General features: G+C 40.6%; 1 protein-coding gene across 2 annotated transcripts in view; it reads right to left on the reverse strand.

Moving 5' to 3' along the window:
• PDE7B (phosphodiesterase 7B) overlaps positions 1-21,607 on the reverse strand; it is a 180,076-nt gene that overhangs the window by 12,113 nt on the left and 146,356 nt on the right. For both annotated transcript variants that reach the window (XM_082481808.1, XM_082481807.1), the window contains 6 exons: positions 13,225-13,376; positions 11,891-11,954; positions 10,157-10,252; positions 8,359-8,459; positions 6,720-6,851; positions 467-558 (listed from right to left, as the gene is read on the reverse strand). In XM_082481808.1, coding sequence (XP_082337934.1) covers positions 467-558; positions 6,720-6,851; positions 8,359-8,459; positions 10,157-10,252; positions 11,891-11,954; positions 13,225-13,376 — 637 coding nt within the window. The remainder of the gene's footprint in view (positions 1-466; positions 559-6,719; positions 6,852-8,358; positions 8,460-10,156; positions 10,253-11,890; positions 11,955-13,224; positions 13,377-21,607) is intronic.

Raw genomic sequence — 21,607 nt, forward strand, 5'->3', positions numbered from 1 at the left:
GCCAAGGTGCTCATGTTGCTGGGTTTTTTTTTTTGCTTCACCCAAAAAGATGGTGAAGACTGGAACCACACCTCCTCAGTCAGGTGTGGAAGTCCTGAGCAGTCTCGATGCTACTCAACCACCTCCTCATCTTTTCTCTTTCATGCTTTTTAATCACTAAATCTTTCCGTATTTGGTTGGTGCTATGTAAAACAATGCAAACAATGCATCTGAAAAGGTCCACTCCTGCTGGGACTCCCAATGTTCCCAGTGCTGCCAGTGGCCACTCCTGTGCTGCAGAAGCGGCAAAGTCTTAGAAAATACTTCTGCTGGGTAAATTTGTCTCATGATTTCATACTGGCACCAAGAGAGGGCAGGAAGTTCAGCCTGCTCTGAAGCCTGGGCCTCTCCGCCAGTGTGCTTTCAAGAAGAGCGAAGGAAGCCATGGCCTAGTTTCAGTGATGCATTTCCTCCAGCAGACACTTACGTCACCTCCTTGGGCAGGTGGGCGAGGAGCCGTGACTCTCGAAGCATGCCTATCGTAGATCGCCAGTGGTGATTTTCTAGTACTGAAACGTTCTGGAGAAGAATAAAAGGAATGCATTCAAGGATTAGGCAGGTACCCATGGTACAGATACAGATTTGCCGTACCACACGATGCCTAAAGCTAGCTGGAAATGCTGTAACAGGAGCCTAAAATGCGTGCTTTTTAGCCACTTTCTGGATTTGAGGAATTGGTCTGGATTTCTTGAGTTAAGGGCCTTGTGCTTCTAGGTTTCCCAGCTGAGGTCAGCCCCAGTGTCCTGTTGTTCTACAGTTTTTGAGTCCTGCTGTGAACAGAGGAGCTAATCTCATCTGCGTGGGAGGTAGCTTGCACTCTAACAGATTTATTAACAAACGAATTAAAGCATGAGTGCAGAATTGTATTTTTACCTCATACTGATCCCAGGTTGACTTCTCAGTTTCTATGCAGAGTGGACAAGAAAAAGAAAACTAAACTGCCAAATTCCCCTTGGAGTCAGGGAACTGGAAGCTCCCTGCAGCTGCTCGGTGAAAGCAAGAGGAGTATCAGTATCACTGAGCATCTGCAGGCTTCAGCAAATTAGCCTGCAACAAATTTTGAGTCCTTTTTGTTTGTTTGCTTCCAACTAAGTGGAACCAAAGTTAGGTCAGAAAAATTTCCTAGCGAACAGAAACCCAGCTTTCTAGGTTGTCTATAAACGAGAACAAATTGGGTATCTTGTGTCGGATGACTTTATATTATTATCCTAACACATAATGCATCTGCCACTCATCGCTCATTTAATTCAGAGTATTCTCTACCACTGAACGCCTCAGAAATGTCACTTGTTCAAAAACCTCTAACACAATTCTTAGGATTCACAAAAGTATCTGCTTGCTGCAGAGAAGCAGCCCAGCGCAGCACCCCTCCAGCGAATGGCACAGTCCCCAGTTATCCACAATAACACGCACACTGTGAACGAGACGACTGTCACCTAGCAATAGGGACACCCTCAGGGGAGTTATGGCACCTGATCCCTGTTCTGGGCAGTTTATGGCTTTTGCAGTAGATAAGCACTGGATTAAAAAAAAAACAACAAAAAAACAAAAAACAAACAAACCCAAATACAACCAAACCCTTCGGGCACGTAGCAGAACAAGGACTCCACCTTGTCACTGCCAACTAGGAAATTAGAGTCAGAACCCCTCTCTCCGGCCACTGTTAATCTCTGGCTCCCTTCCGCAGAGTCCCCCAGCTCCGAGGTGTAGCTGCGGTAGTGCTGCCTTTCCTGTTGGATGGGATGCACAGCTTCCACTTCTCCAAGAGGGACTGAACAGTATTTTTCTCCTTAAGGCTTCCTCATCCGCCTTTGTAATCCTGTCATATCTAATGGCTGTTGAAACACTAAACATTCCCAGTAACTAAGATCCAATTTGCATTTTGATCATGTTGTCAGTATTTTTCTTGAAATTTTGTGCTCCAAATTACTGCAAAGGTGAGAGTGCAAACTTGATTGATTTCCCATTACAATATTTTCTGCAGTATGTTCTGTTGCTTTTGAATTCACATACTCACTGATATGCTGCTTCGGTATTTCTTTGGGGTTTTTTTTTGTTCCCCTAATAGAAATCACAGGTACTGGGGGAAAAGGCAAAACAAAAGCAAGCCCAACTTTCCAACCATGTAATACTAAGCCCTTTTCCTTAGAAAAGTTGACAGATTCAGAACTCAGGATCAGCTATGCAATATCTAAATTACTTTCGACAGCAATTCTGTTCATTAGCCAACTTAAATAACCCTCTTCTCCTTTTGCCTAAATACATCAGGATGGACTTTTGCAACCCTGCACTCTGACCAAGAGAAATAAGGGAATGTAACAGGACATAACAACAAATTCTTTTTTCTTCTTTCACCTCCCTAGTCTCAGGGCTGAATCCTGGTCCCAACAGTCTCCCCAAGTTCATAGGCTGCCATCTTCCTACCCTACGGTAAATCAGGCAAACCCTGCCTGACTGTCGCCTTTGGGAAGGCTTACACTTGTTTAAGACAGTGCCTGCGTGCACAGTTCCCATGGCCCCAGTCTGACCGCATCCTTGAAACATCCCGACTGGGGAGATCCCCATCACAGCACCCTATGCCCCCACATCCCTTCCAGCACAGTGGTGTTACTTGCTGGGAGGAGCTGCTTCAGCAGCACCTACCTCAACCAGGGAGCTGCACTTCATGGATGCAGTGGCTCTTTGGCCACACTGAAGGCCAGCCACAACAGGGCTGAGTGCGTAGGTAGGTATCCAAGAACTTCCCTGCATCCAACTAATAGTTACTCAAAGGAAAAAGCAAACTCAAGTACCCATCGCAGAGTACTTTCACTTCTGTAAACTTCTGCTCTTTGTCTGCTGCTATAGGAAGAACCTGAAGCAAAGCTGCTGCACTGTCTAGTTTCCCACACTTAAAAGGAAAGGTCAAGTTAACAAGCGACAACTGAGCATGAAGTCATATGACTCCCATTAAATGTAAGCAGCCAGAACCCCTGAAGCTGCTGCCAACAATTAGTAGACTCAGCTGTTCCACCTAGGAACACCCTAGTGCCTTATTAAGACTAATTGTCATGAGCTACCTGATTGCCTAGGCTGGTGGGGAGATAACTCATGCAGGGAAAAGTCTACGTGCTGCCTTGCAGATTGGGGCTCCCAGCTCTGATCTCCAGACAGCTTGCTTCTCCTAACTTTTCACTTTTTTAAAAACTGAGTAGTACAGGTTTGCTGTAAAGGCTGCATGTTAGGCAGCCTCTGGTACATCTATATCTACTGCCTAAAACTAGTGGATTGCTTCAGGACTGTGAGGAAAAAAAAATGGTTTTTTTTTTACTTAGACTATCACAAAATCTCCAATCTGCGACTTTCCCCGAGCTGTTCACACCACCACACCTGATATATGCATTTGGAAAAGAATAATAACTGGTAGAGAGGAAGAGTTGCTATTCTAGGTGCAGAGAAAACTTCAATTTTAATTCGGCGTGGAAAGCGATCTAAATTCCTTTCAATCTGGTCATCCATTCTTAGTCACTGAGCAGTTGGTTTAACTACACAATGTTAAATATCTGAAAATGATACTTTAATTCAAAATGGTGCTTCTAAGGAGGACTGCAAAGTAGAACTGTCATAACTGATGCCCAAAACATATTTTCCTAATTCTAGTTTATATACCTGTACTATAGATGTTGGATGTGATCATTCCAGAGTTCTAAACAATTACCCTTCATTTAAGACCCAGACAAAGATAGATCTCAACTCTCTATTACTGAAGTTATAAAACGAAATTTTATTTATACCAGTGTTATTTGTTTTCTTAGGAAATTCATTCTCAGTAAAATACAGTTTCATTTTTTTTAAAAAAAAAAGCAGTGTGACTTTTTCTGGTGTTAGTTTTGATGTGACTGTTTGGATAACTACAAGGCAGGATTGTATCAGCTGAGCAACCCTGAGTTGTATGCTGCTTTCAGTTGAAAGAAGCAGAAATAATGTTGGATAGGCCAAACGTATCAACCAGAATTTGAGTTAATTGTGACTTTTAAGACTGCAAAGACCTAAAACAATGATTATTGAGCAAGAATGAAACTTTTTTTTTTATTTTATTTTTAATGACCAATGAAAGTTAGAAGCAAAGTCTGCATCGCAAAACAAGGAATGCTGTTGTGCTCCTCACAGGAGACTAAGTGACCTCCAGGTCCTTACTGTCACCTTTTACGCTCTTATCTGTCCTTGTAATGCTACAGACTTGAATAAGGCACTTTTATTTTTGTGGAAAATTATGGTGCCTCACATGCAACAGGCTCTTGTGCAAATTACCCTGTATGTTACAAAAAATGCCTGGCATCATAAAATATGGATTTAATTTGAAAATAAATAGCAAAAGTTCTGAGCTCCATGGTGATGACACCTGATCTTCCTGAAAGATGATTCTCCTCATATATAACCTTCAGAAGCTGTCAAACACTTCGCATCTTTGTCAAATACTGAATGACTGTGTTTTGCAAGCCCCTTTTTTCCAGATAATTCAAATGTAAAGCTCTAATTTCAATTTGCAAACAATCAAGAGCAAAGAGACGCCATAAACAGATATTCCGTAGTCTCAGTTCCTACTGACTCAGTGACGGATGACTGCCAGCTATGCTTAAACTTACTTTCATTTGATTATTTTACTGATTAGTCCTAGCAGTTCTGTGGCTCTACTATTTAAAAACAAAAACCCTAGAACTTTTTTGTTTCAGTTTAAAGCACATGTTGAAGCACTAATCTTGAGAAGAGTATAATTTATTGTTTTAAAGACTATTTACTGAATCTAAATTTTTGACTAAAAATATTTTAGCAAACCTTTTTTTCCAGCATTGTTATTTTTATTGGCATCCATGTACTGTATACTACTAAAATCTTTGGAAACAATCTGGGATCAATTTCAGATAAAATAAGTCGAACTTGCCAGTGAATGTCCCTAAACAGGATACTTAAAAATCACATTTGCTGTTGAAAGATTGCGTTTTCTGTATTGTCACTGCCTTTTCTAACCAACATTTGAAAGTATATTCAAGCCCAGTTAGCTGAGCAGAAACCACCTCTCCAAGACACTAATATTTTATTTCTTTCAGATTAGCTTGAATTTTCAACTTAATTATATATTATGGTTTCCCACTATTAATTTGAGAAGGAGCTGTTTATACCTTTTCACAGGACCAGGGTTTTTGTGGAATGGCTCTACCCATTTCTCTTCAAAGGACCCTTAACATAACCTTCCCAAAGTCCCCTGGCTTAGTCCCCTGGCTTTTCTCCCTCCCCACTCAACTGGCCTGACATTTAGAAAAGACTGGAGCAAAATGCACCAGACACATATAGGTATGACTTAATAAGCTGCATCAGCTTGTGACGAGGCCAGTCACAGAGTTCCAAGTGTCTGAGCATCACCGTGCCCTGGCTGGGGCTCCCACGGTCCAGCCCGTTCCCGGATCTCAGGGTGGGACTGCTGCACCGTTACACGATCCACTTCTTACGGGATGACCCAAACGTTGCTTGAGTGGGGGCAAACAAGAGACAACGACTTTTCAAGTAGTAAGCACATCGCAGCAAACTCTTGATTTGCTAAGTAGTGTAGAACGGTATGTAGCTATTAGTGAGTCTTCTTCAAGTTAGATTGATTTTTAACTTGGGATATTCTGTTTCCGACACCTTGTTACAAAGGCTGAAGTTGACTCTTCCACAGGCTAGAAATCAATACCATCTCCATTTACTAGCTATGAATTACGGTTAGTGCAACCCAAATGATTTACGGCATTGCTCCGGTGCGTATATGTAAGTATAATGTAAAGAACAGAGATGTGCATGCAAAGATTATACACATAGGATGGTTGTAGATAAAATACAGAGCTACAGTGACTTCCGTGGGCCAAAACTACAAATATATTCAAAAAGGACCACAAAAATCAGGGCAGGATGGGTTCATTAGTAGTTATTGAACAAGAAGGTCTGTGTTTTTGTTTCAGGAAGTCCTCTACTACTGCTTGCCAGAGCTGGGAGGACGTATACCAGGTGAAGGACAACTCTATACTTATCCCAGGCTTATGTTTCTCCCTAAGATCTTTTACTGGCTGCTCTTAGAAACAGGATACTGGTCTAGACAGCCTGTGGTGTGACCTACAGTGGCTGGTTGAAAGTTCTTTCTTTGTATCTCTGGGCACATTTTTGTAAATATCTACAACTTTTCCTTTGGTTTCCTCTATCCTCTATTTTTTGTTTTTTAAATTGCAGTATTCATTAAATGTTTAATTTTACTAGAGCCACATGAAGCAAATGTTTCTTTTAATGCAATGCCAATTTAGGACATGCCTGCTGCTTACTTGCTCACTGAAGGAAGATGAAGTACAAATTGTCTCGCCGTGATTTTAAATCTCCTACCCACTGTTCCTTACCCCAGATGATCTACAGCAGAAATAACCCAGGCAACTGATTTGGCTTAAATGTCCTCAACAAAATCTGACATTCCCACCTTCTTTCTCATGCGTATCAGCTTTGCTGTTAAGAAGAGATACCCAGTGAGGAGCTTAACTGAAATTGTCCAGACTCTAAAGTGCAGGTTGATTTGATCAACACCCCCCTGCCGCCAGATTTTGGCATTAAAGTTCACTGCAAGTTGCTCAGACTCTCCCTGACACCCTTTTACATACTATCAACGTGATGAGCAGTTTCACCTGGTACAGGCTGGCAAGGTGGTGTTTAGTTTTGATGAGAAAGGGTTGGTTGACCCCTGGATGATCCACGTCGTGAGCCGCAGCAGCTAGCAGTCCGAGCATGATGTCCGACGGCGTGAGGAAGTTGGCAAGCTGAATCACACACGTTAACCACAACAAGAACATGAACAGTAAACACTTTCTTTTGGCAAATAAAGGAATCAGCTAACGTCATGGCATTGCTCTGTTTTGTAGGACAGTACACAAATGTCAATATAAAATAAATTTTGTGAACAATGTTTTTCAGGTGACTTTTGAACAAACATCTATAAAGATATCAGACTATATACTCATACTTTATTACCGTTTGTACTTCTTATCACTTTATGGCAATATAAGGATTGTTGGCATATAAGTGCTTGATCTTAGTCTGAAAGATTCAGCTTAAAAAACTAAATAAGTATACTAAATAAACTAAATAAGTACACCAGCAGGTTGGCACACATGATAAGGGTGCCTCACAGAGCATTTAGTACTACCAACAACACGTCTGGCTTCATTTTTTTAGCACAGCGCTGTGCTGCAAATGCAGAGTTCATAAACTTCTGAAATTTCAAACTCGGCTGTTAGATATCTCAGTTCAAATGTACGTATTTTATTAGAGAACACAATTTACTTTTCTAAATTCAGACGTCCAAATTTGAAAACCTGCCCAGAATATTTTCTACCATCCAGCTTATCATTCAGAAGCAAATTTTGTTATCATTAGGAAAAAAAAAAAATTGAAATCTTAGCATTTTCTGCTTCTGACCGTGAGGTACTTATTATTGGCCCAATGAGTCTGTACAGAGTATGGGTCTATGAGCTGAATGAGCTGAAAGAAGCACCCTGTGATGAGAAATGAAGAGCAGTATGGTGCAGATTCTGGATACTGGCTGTCCTCTGCACTTTTTGACAGCAGAGACTTGCAGAGCTTGCAGGAGATGGAAATAGAGGAAAACTGGGGGCCTGCTCCTGTCCTCACTTACCATTATTATATTCTGGTCGAACAATTTTCTAATTCTAGCAGAACTTCCCTTCATTTAGGTCAAGCCAGGAAGATCAGTTGTATTTTTACACGGTGGCTCAGCACGGCAGTATCACAGTGCCTTTCGGTAACACAGCGGCACATTGTGAGGACTTGCTGTAGCGCTCAAAAGCTGCTGCGCACTCCTGCAGAGGACACCCTTGCAACAGACCCGGGCAAAGGGAATAGTTTTCCCCTTCTCTGCTGTTGCGCTGCCAAACTGGGTATTCTGCAATACCCATGTGAGGGGCTTATGCCCCGAGGTGACTGAGGCATGGGTACGCGCTGTCTTCTACTGGCTTTGCTGGGAGGGTTTCAGCCACTCGCAGGCGGCCGGTACACACGGTCACGGTAAAACCTGACGGAACTCATACAACAGCACTTTGATATGTCACCTGCACGATGACGTGTGACTCCGGCAGCTTATTTAAAGTGTCTGTAATCTGTAGCTGACTCTGCTACTGCCTCGTTGCTGGCTTCAGGTACGCAATCATTTTCTAATACCTAAAATTATTTTGGTTTTTTTTGTTTTTTTTTTTTTTAATCCTGGGAGAATTATCTGAAAGCAACACCAGTGTGAAAGGTTGTCATTACCTTGGGCTCCCTCAGATAGCAGTGCATAGCTTGTGTGACATCAGCAGCGTGGACAGCGTTGTGGTACGGGTTTTGGCTATGGTAATCTTCTTGAACCATAACTGGGAACCAAAACAGAAAATAAAGATACTTTTGTCTCTGTGTGCCATGGCCACAAGTGGGAACTGGATTTAAAATACAATTTGAGGTTTTAGAGTCAGCTGCCTACGGAGTTTCTTCAAATATCTGTAGCTTACTTAGACTGGTGCTCTTATTGGGATACCTTTAGAGAAAAAATGCATGAAAGGATTTGTGAGGCCCAAGGGGATATACTGGGTCTAGTTCATAAATCAACTCTTTCTTGCCTTCGTGAAGGCTCTCATTCAGGAGTAAAATAAATAAGGAAGAGAGGCAAATTTATCCACAACGGCGTGTAATTATTTACGCTGCTGTCATAGGGGAGTAAAGTCATTAAGGCAGTACCACCTATTTTTACAGCGGCAGGGGGTGAGGCCCTGATATCCCGGCATCATTTGTTATTTGAGTGCCTAGCAATGGTCAAAGGCATTGCTACATCCTCCAGACAGACAATCGATAAAGCATTGGGGTATCCAGAGCAAAATCTTCTGTGATAATTTTAGTCACGTCGACGCGTCCATTTTAAAATACCAGTCCCTCCTGTTTTAGCGTGCAGGGCTGGAGCTGGTCCAGCTGGAAGGCTGAGCGACAACCTTTTAACTCTCAGCTTTTACTCGCACAGAAAATCGTTGAGGTCTGTGCTTCACACTCACCTCTTCCTTGCAGCAGTGCCCGCGCCGCTCGGTGGTCTTTGGGCAGCACCACGTGAACAGCGGAAGCTGCACGTGATCTTGCCCAAAAGCGCTCTCCTAGACACTATTCGAATTAATCAAGCAGAAAGGTAATGGGCAAAAGCTCCCGTGGCACTCGTCTCCAGCATGGGCCACGCCAAAGAAAGTCCTAGCCTTCAGTTTGCCTCCAGCTCCACCAGCATTTGAAGTTACAGCGGGTAAGCCTTTAAACCCCGGACACCGCTAGCTCGAATTATCTGAGCGTCCACTGCGTGGCCGCCCACGGGAGTCAGAAACGGCAGGGAGATTTTGTCTGTCTCCACACTGGAGGAACGCGTTCCAGAAGTGACGATTACGCAGTCTTAAAGAAGAGACCTTGCCTTTGAAACTCTGCCTGACAGCCTAACAAACCCGCATTCAGCTGCACTCAAAACATGATGCAAAAAGTAATTGATTTTGGCCAATTTCTTCTTTTGGTTCGCTGACAGCATGGGGCTAATATTTCTGTTGGCAGTAACAGCAGCAGGGGCTTTCATCAACACTATTCAGTGCAGACAGCTTGATATAATTTGTTAAATTTTGCACATAAGCTTTTAACTGCCCTGGGTCTCAGTGGTCTATTAGTCACTAAAATAATGACACTGCACCACAATTGTACTGTGCACGGGTAGGTTCTGCAATGTCTGTCTGTCTGTTTGTGTGGGCCTACTCGGCCGGCCACATCTCTGCATGGCACACTTTTTTTAAAATCACCAGTGTAATTGTGGTACCGGGATGCTTCAGCCCAATGCAGAGCCTTTTGAAGTCCCGCCGTTCACTTAATAGGTACTCAACCGAATACCTGAGTGCCTGTAAATTGTACGCTAATACACATCACAGAAATATTCTACTGAAATATTTGCACCACCACCATGATTTTACACAGATACGCAGACCAAACCACTGCCTTCTTTGATGCCCTACTTAAGCTGCAAACGGCATTTAAAGATGGCTTTGAGGTGAGCACTTACCTAAAAACCTGTGTAACGTAACCATGTCTAACTGGAAATGGTGAATAAGTCCATGCACATTGAAGAGGTGACAAAGCAGTGTTACGAGACTGTTTCCTAAAAGCAGAAAGGAACAACTCTTAGATTCCCTCAATATGTAGTTACAAACCAAGCAAGACTAAAAATCTTGGTAATTTCCTAACTATTGGTCAGCTCCTATCACCTTAGTGCCTTTCATATGAGCTTAGATCACGCTCCTATACCCCAAAGTAGCTTACATTAATTACTCCGATAGATAATCAAGATGTGATGGTACGGCTGTACCAGTGGAGTGCCATTCTTGTGTCTAGACGCCATAGTCATGTTTGCTGTACCAACATGACACAGAAGGCAAATTGACATGTTTTTAACTGGAAATCTTTTGACAGCCTTATTTGAGAACCACAGCATCTTCATAATGCGGGTCTACCTCCAGAAATGACAGCAAGGAGAACGTTTTTTTCTGCCACTTCAGTTTGCCATACTATAGTAACTAATTAATTACTGAGAAATTAGCAGTTTGTAATTAATTTTTTTTTTTTATTTTACACATGGCTGTACAAACATGTAATTAACCCAGACACGTAGCTCAGTTACAACTGCATCTCATAATGATGATGCAGACAGGAAAAAATGAGTCGCAGCACTTACAGTCTCAAGTCCCACCGTAATGTTATGCTGGCCTTACTGTGAATCCAATACTGGGAACACTGGCAAAATCAAGCCTAACTAGTATTATACAATCAACTACACATACACACACTACTTAAAAAAGTTTGCACTGCATAATTCAGCAGCAATGTTTCCAGAAAAGTTAGAAAAAAAAAAACCCAAACCAACCAATGCATACAACATATAAACAATGTTTGAAGGGCGTCTTTTCTTATTAAATGTAACTCAGGAAAGAAAATAAATTTATGTACGAAAAGGACGTGGAAACTTATTTGGCCCTGACTACTGAGCAGGGGCGCAGAAAGGTAATTTAGAAGAATTATGCTTTTGCTTCCTTTGCCATCTGCAGTCCTTTCCGCTCTTCACTACCAGTCACTCAGCTGAATTACCCTCAAAACCACCTATTTGCTACGCCTTCTGCCCCAACCAAACCTAATTAGATTGCGGGTGAGGAATGAGGGATCTCATTCCTGTGAGCAATACAGAAAGCAGAAAGGTGTGATCACGACCCTCTTCAGGAGTTACCCGGTCAAGAGGTATTGCCCAGACACTGCGGGGTGTGTGGTGTTACAGGCATACATCTGGACAAAATATTTCACAGATTTTTACTGTCTTAGTGAATTTCCTAATTTTTGCTGCTGAACAGAAGCAAGGGTAACTTCAGTTAAAGGTATTTCATGTTGATAGAAATCGACTGATTATGGAGGTCTGGATTTATCAACCAAAGTATCTAGTAGGTATATTTAAAGTACCTTTGGAATTTCCCAGGTAAATGAAACTGAAACACCTCCTTGAAAAGGTGACCATAACAAATGTAGGAGATTAGACTAAGACAAAAACACACTTTAAACATTATCCTACAATTATGAACATTCTGAGAAAAGCCTGAAAATGTTCAAGGGTATGATTTTAAGATAAGTTAACTGTGTCCAATTTCTCTTCAGTAATCTAAACCGGAAACATTTAGGAATTAATTAATTAGGGATTTTTAGAATAGTCATATATGAGAGATATTAAAATACAAACTTTTTAAAAATTACTTACCATTTGTCAAGCGGTCAAACAAGAAAATGTCAAAATCCCACATTCCCACTTTGGATAGCATGTGCTAGAAAAAACAAATATGAAAAGGCAAATGACTGGTATGTCAAACTGTAAAGTAGGTTTAAATTATTATTCCACATTAATCAATCACAGGTTTGGTTGCTGCAGCTTTAAAGTTTTGTTTGGGAAAGCTATACAGATGTATTAGAAATATCGGACATCAGGAACCAAATTTAGCTATACTGCATAAAATATCACTTGCACTTTTAACTGAGGAACTTTTGAACTTGACACTAAAATACCTTCTAAATGGAGCTCAAAACATGGAGTAATATAAACCAAAATATTATGAAAACAATCCCTTTTACTGAACAACTTTTTCGTTGTTCTTTCATGTCCCAAAATCAATTCAGTACAAATTCTCTTTGGTTTTTATTACAGTAAAACACAATCTCAGCTCTCATGGCGAATACGAATTACATTTTGCTAAACAAAGCAATACACAGGAATAGCTTTCATAAACTTAGATACAGTGCTTCTGTGCAGCCCACTCAGCCACGCAGAAGAATCCATCGCTACCACCATACACAGTGTTTTCACAGCTACATCAGTTAAGTCAAGAGACTGAGTCTGGACTAACTGTATGATCTACAATGGCATACGTGTGAACGAAATGCGTGTTCACTCCCATCATTTAGTCTACATTCAAACCAGTTCTGGATTCTTAATTACTTTCTAACACCTGGCATGTAATCTTCTCTTGCAGAGAATAAAAATTGCCTAGGTGCATAATCCCAATTCTATCAGTTGTGCAAGTTTTGTTAGAAAATATCACTCAAAGCAAGTCTAAGAGCTGCAGAATAAGAGAATTATACTTTGATTACTGCAAAGTTCTTTGCCGTGAATGCTCCCAGTTTCCTAGCCTTTGTCGTTGTGGAGAGCTTTTGTGGGTTGCCTAATAGCTGCTCCATACCAGCTGAGAGGCAGCTGTCTTTTTTCAAGCGGATGAACTAAATCCTGTGTCGAGGCTGCACTTACTTAAATCAGTAACTCAGCCGGGGATCCTTCATCCTTTAATAAATCCAGATTATAATTTCAGTTGACAGAATCTGAAAACGCTGAATAGATTTAAACATTTTCTTGTTGCTTTGAGACTAAGCCTTTAAAGCTGTAATGGTGAAAGAGGAACGGACAGTCTGTTTGCTGTGGGGCAGCAAGTAAGGTGGGTCATTTAAGAAAGACCGGCCATACATTTGTTTATCCGAACACTGAAACAAAACTGACACTCTCTGGAATATTATTAAAAGAAACGGAGATCTGGAGCCCCATCTTACCCTTGCTTGCCCAAGGTAGTCCTCATCCAGTAGGTACAAAGAGGCTTGCGGTACAATTCCACGCAGTAACCGGGATGCATGGAAATACCTCTGGAAACTTAACAGTCTTTTCACTTTTTTCTTGGTGCCAATTTCCCCTGAGAGTGTAGTATCTGTGAAAAGCAATCAGCACAGAACCCATGACACCCAAGAGGAAGGACGACGTTCTCAATTATTTAATAAGAGAAACAGCAAAAAATTTACAGTAGCGATACAAAAATAATAAAGTCCATGCTTGCTGCCAATCCACAGGAAGAAGCAGTATTCAAACCCCTATACTCAGCATAATATATTTATTTCAGACAGGAAATATGTTCCAGTAAAAAGAGTACTAACGAAGGACTTGGAAGATCTGAGTTCAGGACACCGCCTGCCACAGACTTTAGTGTGATCCAGGCTAAGTCACTGGGGGGTCACCTAACTGTAGGCATCTAGGGGGAGCCTACGTGGCTAGCCAGAGTTAGGTAGGGGAATGCTGCTCTTACTCTTCTGTGCCTCTGCTCCTCAGCTATACAACTGAAAATAGCGTTACCTTGCTACCCCACAGGAGTGTCACTGGAATACATTAAAATTGCGTCGCACTAGCACGCAAGGTGATCTTGGATATAAAACCAAAAAAGTGACACCGAAAGAGACCTCAAAATACAGCTTGAAAGCGCAAATGTATGACCCGCTTTTGGGAAATGAGAGAAAATGGAAGAAATGGAAAATGAAAGAAGTAAGAATAGGTTTACAATTCTATTGTATTGCCTGCTGTCCTTCCTACATATTAAGGCAAAATATAAATGAAGAAAATATTTCAGTTCTACAATTAGGAAAGCAAATATATTCAGGCAATACATGCATTTCTGGTTATACAACAGAATATGTTCTTCTCACTCAGTACCAGGATAATTCTAATTCCCTAATGCTGTATGAGGAGATTTTCATATAGGGCTGAATGTGACACAAAACCCAAGTGATTAAATCAGTAATTAAAGTAATTAAATTACCTTATTGTTAATAAGAATAATATGCAGGCTTCCTAAAACTGATAATAAGTTAGGTAATTTCATCTGAACTTTTAACAGAACCTCACATACAGTTGTGACGTTTTCACTTTGCAGTCTGGTATAAGTTTTGGAAAAAGGCAGGACAGACACTGGACAGTTGTTCGAAGGTAGTAAGATTCAACACAGTTTTATTCGTAAGAGGAACCTTGTAAGAAACTGAAGATTAAGCATTCCATTCCGAGAACAGGAATGATTGCTTGACATAAGTGGCATAGCAATTCACTGGATTTCAGGTTTAAATAAGAGCTCAGGTAAAATATCCATGGACTGAAGATGACTCTATTCTGGTATTTCTTTTTTATGCAAAACCGCTAAGCGTTTGTTCTGCTGTGAAATTAAAATACGACTTTGTATGCTGTTTTTATGAGTATTATTATTCCAAGAGGTTTTTCAGAGAAGTCATTAAGGTTTTTTGGATCATAGATTGTTTAGTATTTGATTTCTCGAACAGCAGATGTGTGAGCACCTTCTGTAGCAAGGTTCTTCCTTCAGTAATCCAACAGCTATTGGGCGTCACAAAGTCAGTAACGACAACAAAATACATACTTGCATACCGAGTATCGATAATTAATGTTTTCTTACACCTGTAAGTCTCGTACTTCTCGTGGGCAGCCCAAAGACCCCACCGAGTTTTAATAACATAAAAGCACAAAATAATTCTATTGCAACTTGACAAGCCGTGTGTTTTCAAGAATGCAAACAGTAACAGTGTCACTACTGTACCAGCCTGAAGGTTAGATTTTCATTTATGATGTGCCAGCACCTGCCTTAATTCTCTCACACATTTTAAAAGCTGGAACAATTTCATGGCCCGTTGAAGGAGTGACTTAACGTAGGTGCTAACTGTTACCCAGTGACAGCAACACGTGGAGGAACTGGTAGACTTGTTTCTGCAATTCTTTTGATTTATATAGTGCTGCTAAGAAGTAGCTGGCATTCAGTTTAATTCCTGGATAACAAAACATTCTTAAAATTAATTCAGTTTTTAAACTTTGGCCAGCTGTATCTCGACTTCCCAACTTTCTTAATTCCATCTTTGCCCCCAAACTGTCACTGCTTTTGGGTAGCAAGTTTAAAGTATGGAAAACTTCCCTTTTGTACATTAAAAATGAGTGGTTGCTCCCACTAATTTTTTTCTAAGTTCATATCTGTTTTTACAGTTAAAGACAAATGACTGAAATTATGAACTGTGCCCCCCTAAACTGCCTTTAAAACTCACACGTAGAGTTGCTGTGTACAATCTTAAGGTGAAGGTTTGGCCCGAGTCCCAACACACAGCCGTACGTTGGGCTATGAAGAAGTGGTTACTTTATCCCTTGGATTACCAGATTATTTCAGTAGCACAAATAATACTTACCAAACCCCCAAAACACCAGGTTGAAATAAATAATTTCTTACTGTGAAACATATTTTCTGAATTGAACCATCAAGCTTGTTGCCACTGCTTTTTCACATTGCTCCATATGGTCGTCGCAGGTCTCAACTGAAATTTAAGCATCGGCAGACAGTGCCTCTGAAACATGACTTGCTGCTTCAGATGAGCGCTGTACTACAATATATTATGCAAAACAGACTACCCACAATAATCTGTTGCCTTGTATTTTCATTCATAAGGCAAGGAATTCATAATACTGATAAAGAACGGCAGGAAGCTTATTTTCAAAATTGGGCTCTTGATGGAACAGTCCGAATCCCACACTGCGGTCTATCCACAGGCAAACTCTGGATGTTGAATTAAAGGATATCATGTTAAAATCACATCCTGTGGGTCATTTCAGTAATGATTGATTTGTCGATGAACCACAGGACTTGTCAGGTGATTGCTATGACCCTTAACAGGTTACTATGCCATTTGCAGTAACGTACCTTATTATGATGGTGTCTTGCATAGAATTGGACAAAGACTCTGCCCCTCTCCGAGCACAACACTGCCCAAAATATTATAATCTCATCAGCATTTTCTCTTTCCTCTCCCAAGATCAGTATCAAACAAAAAAGAAAAGTGCAGCCATATGAAGTTGAGAGAAAAAGGGCGATTAAAAACGAACAGCAAAAGGTGAAGCAGGTGAGTGTGGATGCTCAAATTCTGTGCTTATCTCAGCAGTCGCACCTGAATCTGCCCGCAGCGAAGAGCCGTTCCTCGCATACGGTATCCACCAGCTGACACAAAATCAAGATGCAGTTTTAAGATGAAATTAAAGGTTTATGTGAATGACTTACAGTAATACGCTGAACATACCACTTTTTTATTGGCAACTGTAAATTTCAATTTTAATTGTAAATATAAAATTTCAATGATGACACCTGATGTAAGTCATATAATGACTTTGAAAAATAAACAGTTATTGACAGCTATTTCTAATTGGCTTAAATTGAATTACAAGTAAATGAATCAAAAATATCGTTGCAGATATCACTGAACTTCAATCATGGAACTATGGGTCCTAAAACATATGCTATATTATCTAGCTAAAGAACACGAGCGACAAGGCTCACGTGGGAAGGATTTAGTAATTATACACAATTTTGAAATGAACATGAAAGACAAACAAGAATGTCTTTCGTTTATACACATAAAACTTCCCTTGGGAACCGTGTTTGTCTTTAATCATTGTGGCAACTTCGGAATGTTTTGTTTGCCTAAAAAAAGCATCATCTGTATCTCTTAAAAGATGCCCATTCTCCCACCCTGTGGAGTCCCTGCCATTCTGATATCCTGTGGAGTGGCTGGAGAACCCCTTCTTTGTATACTGCACGAAGTTATGGCACGAATTACCTACACATACCTACACGTTTACAGAAGCGTCCACATAAGCACTCCTCACAAAGCTTAACTTCTGCCTTCAAAAACACAGGCAACCTGAGCTCACAGCATATCTCCTGACGCGTTTCAGCAGGCAGCAAAAGTGGTTGCACTTTTCCTTGGGCCATTCGATACCCACATCCCGTATACACACTATCAGACCATGGATGATGTCTGGATACTGCACATGGCCCTCAAGAGGTTAATAAGCTACAGGAATCAATGGTTGCCTTCTCTCTCCTAACAAAGATCCTCCAGTTACACAGATCTGCTCGCCTTAACACGATCTACAGCTCACTACACCCCAACCTCTGTTATTTCAGGGAAAGAGGTTTCCTGCGCTAGGAACTGCTACCAGTTTTCTTTCGGATTTCTGTCACGTTGCTGCGCTAGTGTGTGCCCACAGGCAGCGTGAATATAAAAACGAGGGAGGTTATGTTAACAATGGTTGAGTTAACATCCAGAAACGATCACATAAATCAAATTTGGACAAGGATGTACTTAACTCTGCACCAGACATTCATCACATTGTTATTGTTCTTTCAAAGTAAACAAACTTGGTTATGCATTCAAATAAGGCCTGTGAGTTTTCCTTCACAGTATCGCCTTTTTTATTTTATTGCACCTCAGTGTACAATAAAAACAGGTCACCCAGCAACATGAGGGGATAACAACCAGTTTATTCATTTTCAAAAGCCAACTGATTCGGAAGCAGAAAATGTTTTTCCTCGTCTTTCCAAAAGGATGCCGAATAAACCCAACATACACAAATCGGGTCCTTAAGCACCTGCATTTGGCTCATATGGATTATTATACCCTTTCCCCTCTTCTGAGGACGGAAAGGCATTCTGTACTCGGCCACTGATCTACGGCTCTATGCCCAAAGAGTCAGGCAGGATTGGTAGAAAAGTGCGGGAATATCTGGGAGATAAGGTGAGAGGATCAGAGCAGCAATTTACGGTGCAGACAGTTTGTAAACAGCGAGGACTCTGGGAAACAATTTGTCTCGGGTCCTATATGTTATGGAGGCAATTTCCTGCACTGGTTTCCAGTTTGACAGCTGATTACAATGCTTTTAGTTGAGAACCCAAGAAATACGTAATTGACTTATGAGGAATAATAGTTTGTCCATTTTTTTGGTGTGTCAAATCACGCCAGGCGTTTAGATCACCTTTACCAAAGTCTTGTTTGGCATACTCATTGCATGACTTGGTTACTAAATTTTTCTTACAAGGAAGAGCGCATAGCACTGATGATAGAAAAAAAAAATGCTGTGTCTCCTTAATATCTTCTTACATGACGATTTATCACATTACCCAGCAGCAGCACGAGCGAGGATAGCTGAACTGGCACAGGTAATCTAAAAATTAATTCCAAACTTAACATTTCAAATTCAAACTTTGGAGAAGGCACTTGTAAACTAGAAGAAGAACAGATGACCTCTTCTCTCTGCTTTCCCGTTACCCTGCACTGTGCAGTTCAAAAATCCTTCAGAAAGGAAATATTGCGGTTTTGAAGAGAAGCCTGAGAATCTGCAGAAAGCACCAGAAACCGACGTAAAAGACCTGTTGCCTGAACACTTTAAGTCCAGTGCAGAGGAACCAAGAAGCTCAGATGAATATCCCAGGTGGATTTCTCAGTCATCAGCGTCTGGTGTCAGAAACTGACAAAGAGGTTCGATTCAAAAATAGTAAGATTGTGCCAATACCAGTCTTATCATGTGGATATACGTTGGTCACCATAGCGAAAACAACAGAGAGGAACACCTTGTGGTATATAAGATCTACAGCTAAACAAGTGTTGTCCTGAAATCTTGTAAATGTAGAAATCCTCATGAGACTTCCTCAAACTATATGAGAATCCAGAAAGGTTGTCTTATAAACATTTTGTTTTCACTTGCTTCTCTAATGTATTAAAAAATTGTTTGTTCCTTGACTTTTGAGAAAATTCAATTTTAGAGGTCAAGTGCTTTCTGTTAGCTGCCATTGTTCACATGGGTTACAACTGTATTTCTCTTTCAGTGGGTAAACATATGTTTTCAATTAGGAAGTGGCTGTGAGAAAAAGAAGAGGACTCTGAACACATCGGAGAAAAGCAGAAAATTAGAAGTAAACCAAAAGATCTTTAAAATTTTCCACTTAGAGTCAAGATCCCATTCTTCAACCACCAAGTCCACAAAATCAATGCAGAGCCCTGGTTACAGAAGAGGTGCTTGTATGATTCTTTGGCTAATGTAGTGAATGAAATGTGAGAGGTTCTGGGACACCAATGTTCTAGGTCACCTTGCTACAGGGTTTCCTCCTCTTTGAAAATTACACTTGAGGTGATGGTGGTTTGTAACAGCTCAGTTTCCAAATCATAAAGTTCCTGCATGATTGTTGGCTTCTAGAAGAACACTAATCATGCAGTTTCCCCTCCAACCCAAATTATATTCCTTTTGATACTGTTTGAAAGACCACAGAACTTAAAAACTATGCAGATTATCCCACTTATGTACCAAATGAACCCATTACACCAAGTTCTGGAGAAGCAAGGGTTTCAAAGGCCAGTTAGGTAACAGAATATTAGCCTTAATAACAGGAAGAGGAATAGATTAAACCCAAATTTAAGATGAATTTAGGTGTATTTCTCTTCACAATTTTCAGCCTTTATTCAGGTCATCAATCATCTTTATGCAAACAAACATCTTGGCATCTGTTGCTAAGCCTCCTACAATTTCTTAGGAAAGAACATGTTGTGTTCTGTTTCACCACAAAGTCGTTATCATTTCAATATGAACCTTCACTTTGCCACTTCAATCTTTGTACAGTAGCACAGTCAGGACCTTTTTTTCCTAAAACTGCAAATGTTCTATAGCTGATTATAGTTTCTCCTACAGGAAATGGTACATCCCCTCCCCCTGCACTCCCCTTGAGAAAAAGCAACATAACCTGTAATAACAGCAAGCCCAACTTTCATTTATCATCTTAATGATCCCTTCTCCTTGTTCTTTCTTTTCCTCTGGTCATTTGGAAAGTATCCTCAGTGTTATCTTCAATACACCCTTTCCCTTTTCTAATCAGGGAAAGAAGGTGGGGTGGCAGAATGGGTCACGCATCATTCGGAAACTTTTAAAGGGACATTTTCTGTTGAACTGAATCCCAAATCTGTATTAAAAAAATAAGTTACAGACCTGTATAATCACATCAGTCTTCATTAAGGCTTTGTGTGTTAAACACATCTAGTTTTCTGTTTGCTCTGCTTGTTCTCACGAGTTCTCCTGAAGCATTCATAACCCAAACTGCTGCATTTTTGTTGGCATATGATGGCACATGCATCAATCAGTTTTACATTCTGGCTTTTATTTTCTACAAATGTAGCATAAAAGCTAAACAAGCAGCATGAACGGCAGGAAGTAGAACATACTTTTCAATCTACCTTGTTATTAAATTTTGCAGATAACAATTCTTAAAAACAGCCCCCCCCCCCCCCAAAAAAAAAAAAGAACCTCAAAACCAAAAAGAACACCCTATAAAAAAAAGACGATCTTGCTGCTATTTGATGAAAGGAGGGAACCAGACTGACTTCCAACGACGGGAAGAATTTTTGACTATAGTGAAATGTTACTACAAAACAGAACAATCTTGGAGCTGAAACATTTTTAAGAGAATCTCAATTCCTCTTCCTTGAGTAGGAAACTGAAAGCAAGGCCTGAACTTCAGTTCTGGAAATGTTCTTCCCATTCAAACCAGACACAAGCTAACCAGATTAAGGAGCCCGTATGCCTTCAGGATGTTGATGAGTATCTTTGGATGTGCTTATCCATGAGGAAACAAGGCAGGTATTATCTAGAACTGATGCAGACCTCATAAGATCTCTCCCTTTCTAATTTAATAACCATCTGGAATTTTGGACTCATCTCCACAGGCTAGGTTGGGATCCGAGTAATCCAATCAGCCCTTGAAACTTCCTCACAAGACTTTTAGTGTCCTAATTTAACCTGGGTCAGAAATATCTAAAAAGGCAACTCTCACTCCCACTTCTTTTTTCTAGCCAAAGGCAACAAAACAAGACAGTTAACCAAACTCTTTTTAACCTCAATCATTTGGGTTCAGGTTACGTGATGGTTCAGTTTTTGGGTTGGTGGCTGTGGTTAAGTTTTATTTTCCCTGGAGATGGGCCCTACCTGAAAGCACTGGAGTTGTTCAAAATCCAAAGCCAAAAATGAATGTAAATTTTGCAAATGGACCCTTCTGTAGACAGGCAGAAACCACGGATTCAAACGTCCACAGAATTTGGTTCTTTGAGATGGAGACTTTTTCATGAGTTCATATCTTCCCTTACTAACCCTGGCAACACACTTCGCTTCTGTAGTACCTAATTCATCACATGCCCGCAAAGCATGACTTTATTTGCAAACAGACTGAAAACGAGAGGATTTTGCTAGACTCAAAGCAGACAGCAAATACAAGACAGAGACTGAATGGTACCTAATATCACTGTTGTTTAT

The sequence above is a fragment of the Vanellus vanellus genome (genome assembly GCF_965231255.1).
Source record: "Vanellus vanellus genome assembly, chromosome: 3".
NCBI lineage: Eukaryota > Metazoa > Chordata > Aves > Charadriiformes > Charadriidae > Vanellus > Vanellus vanellus.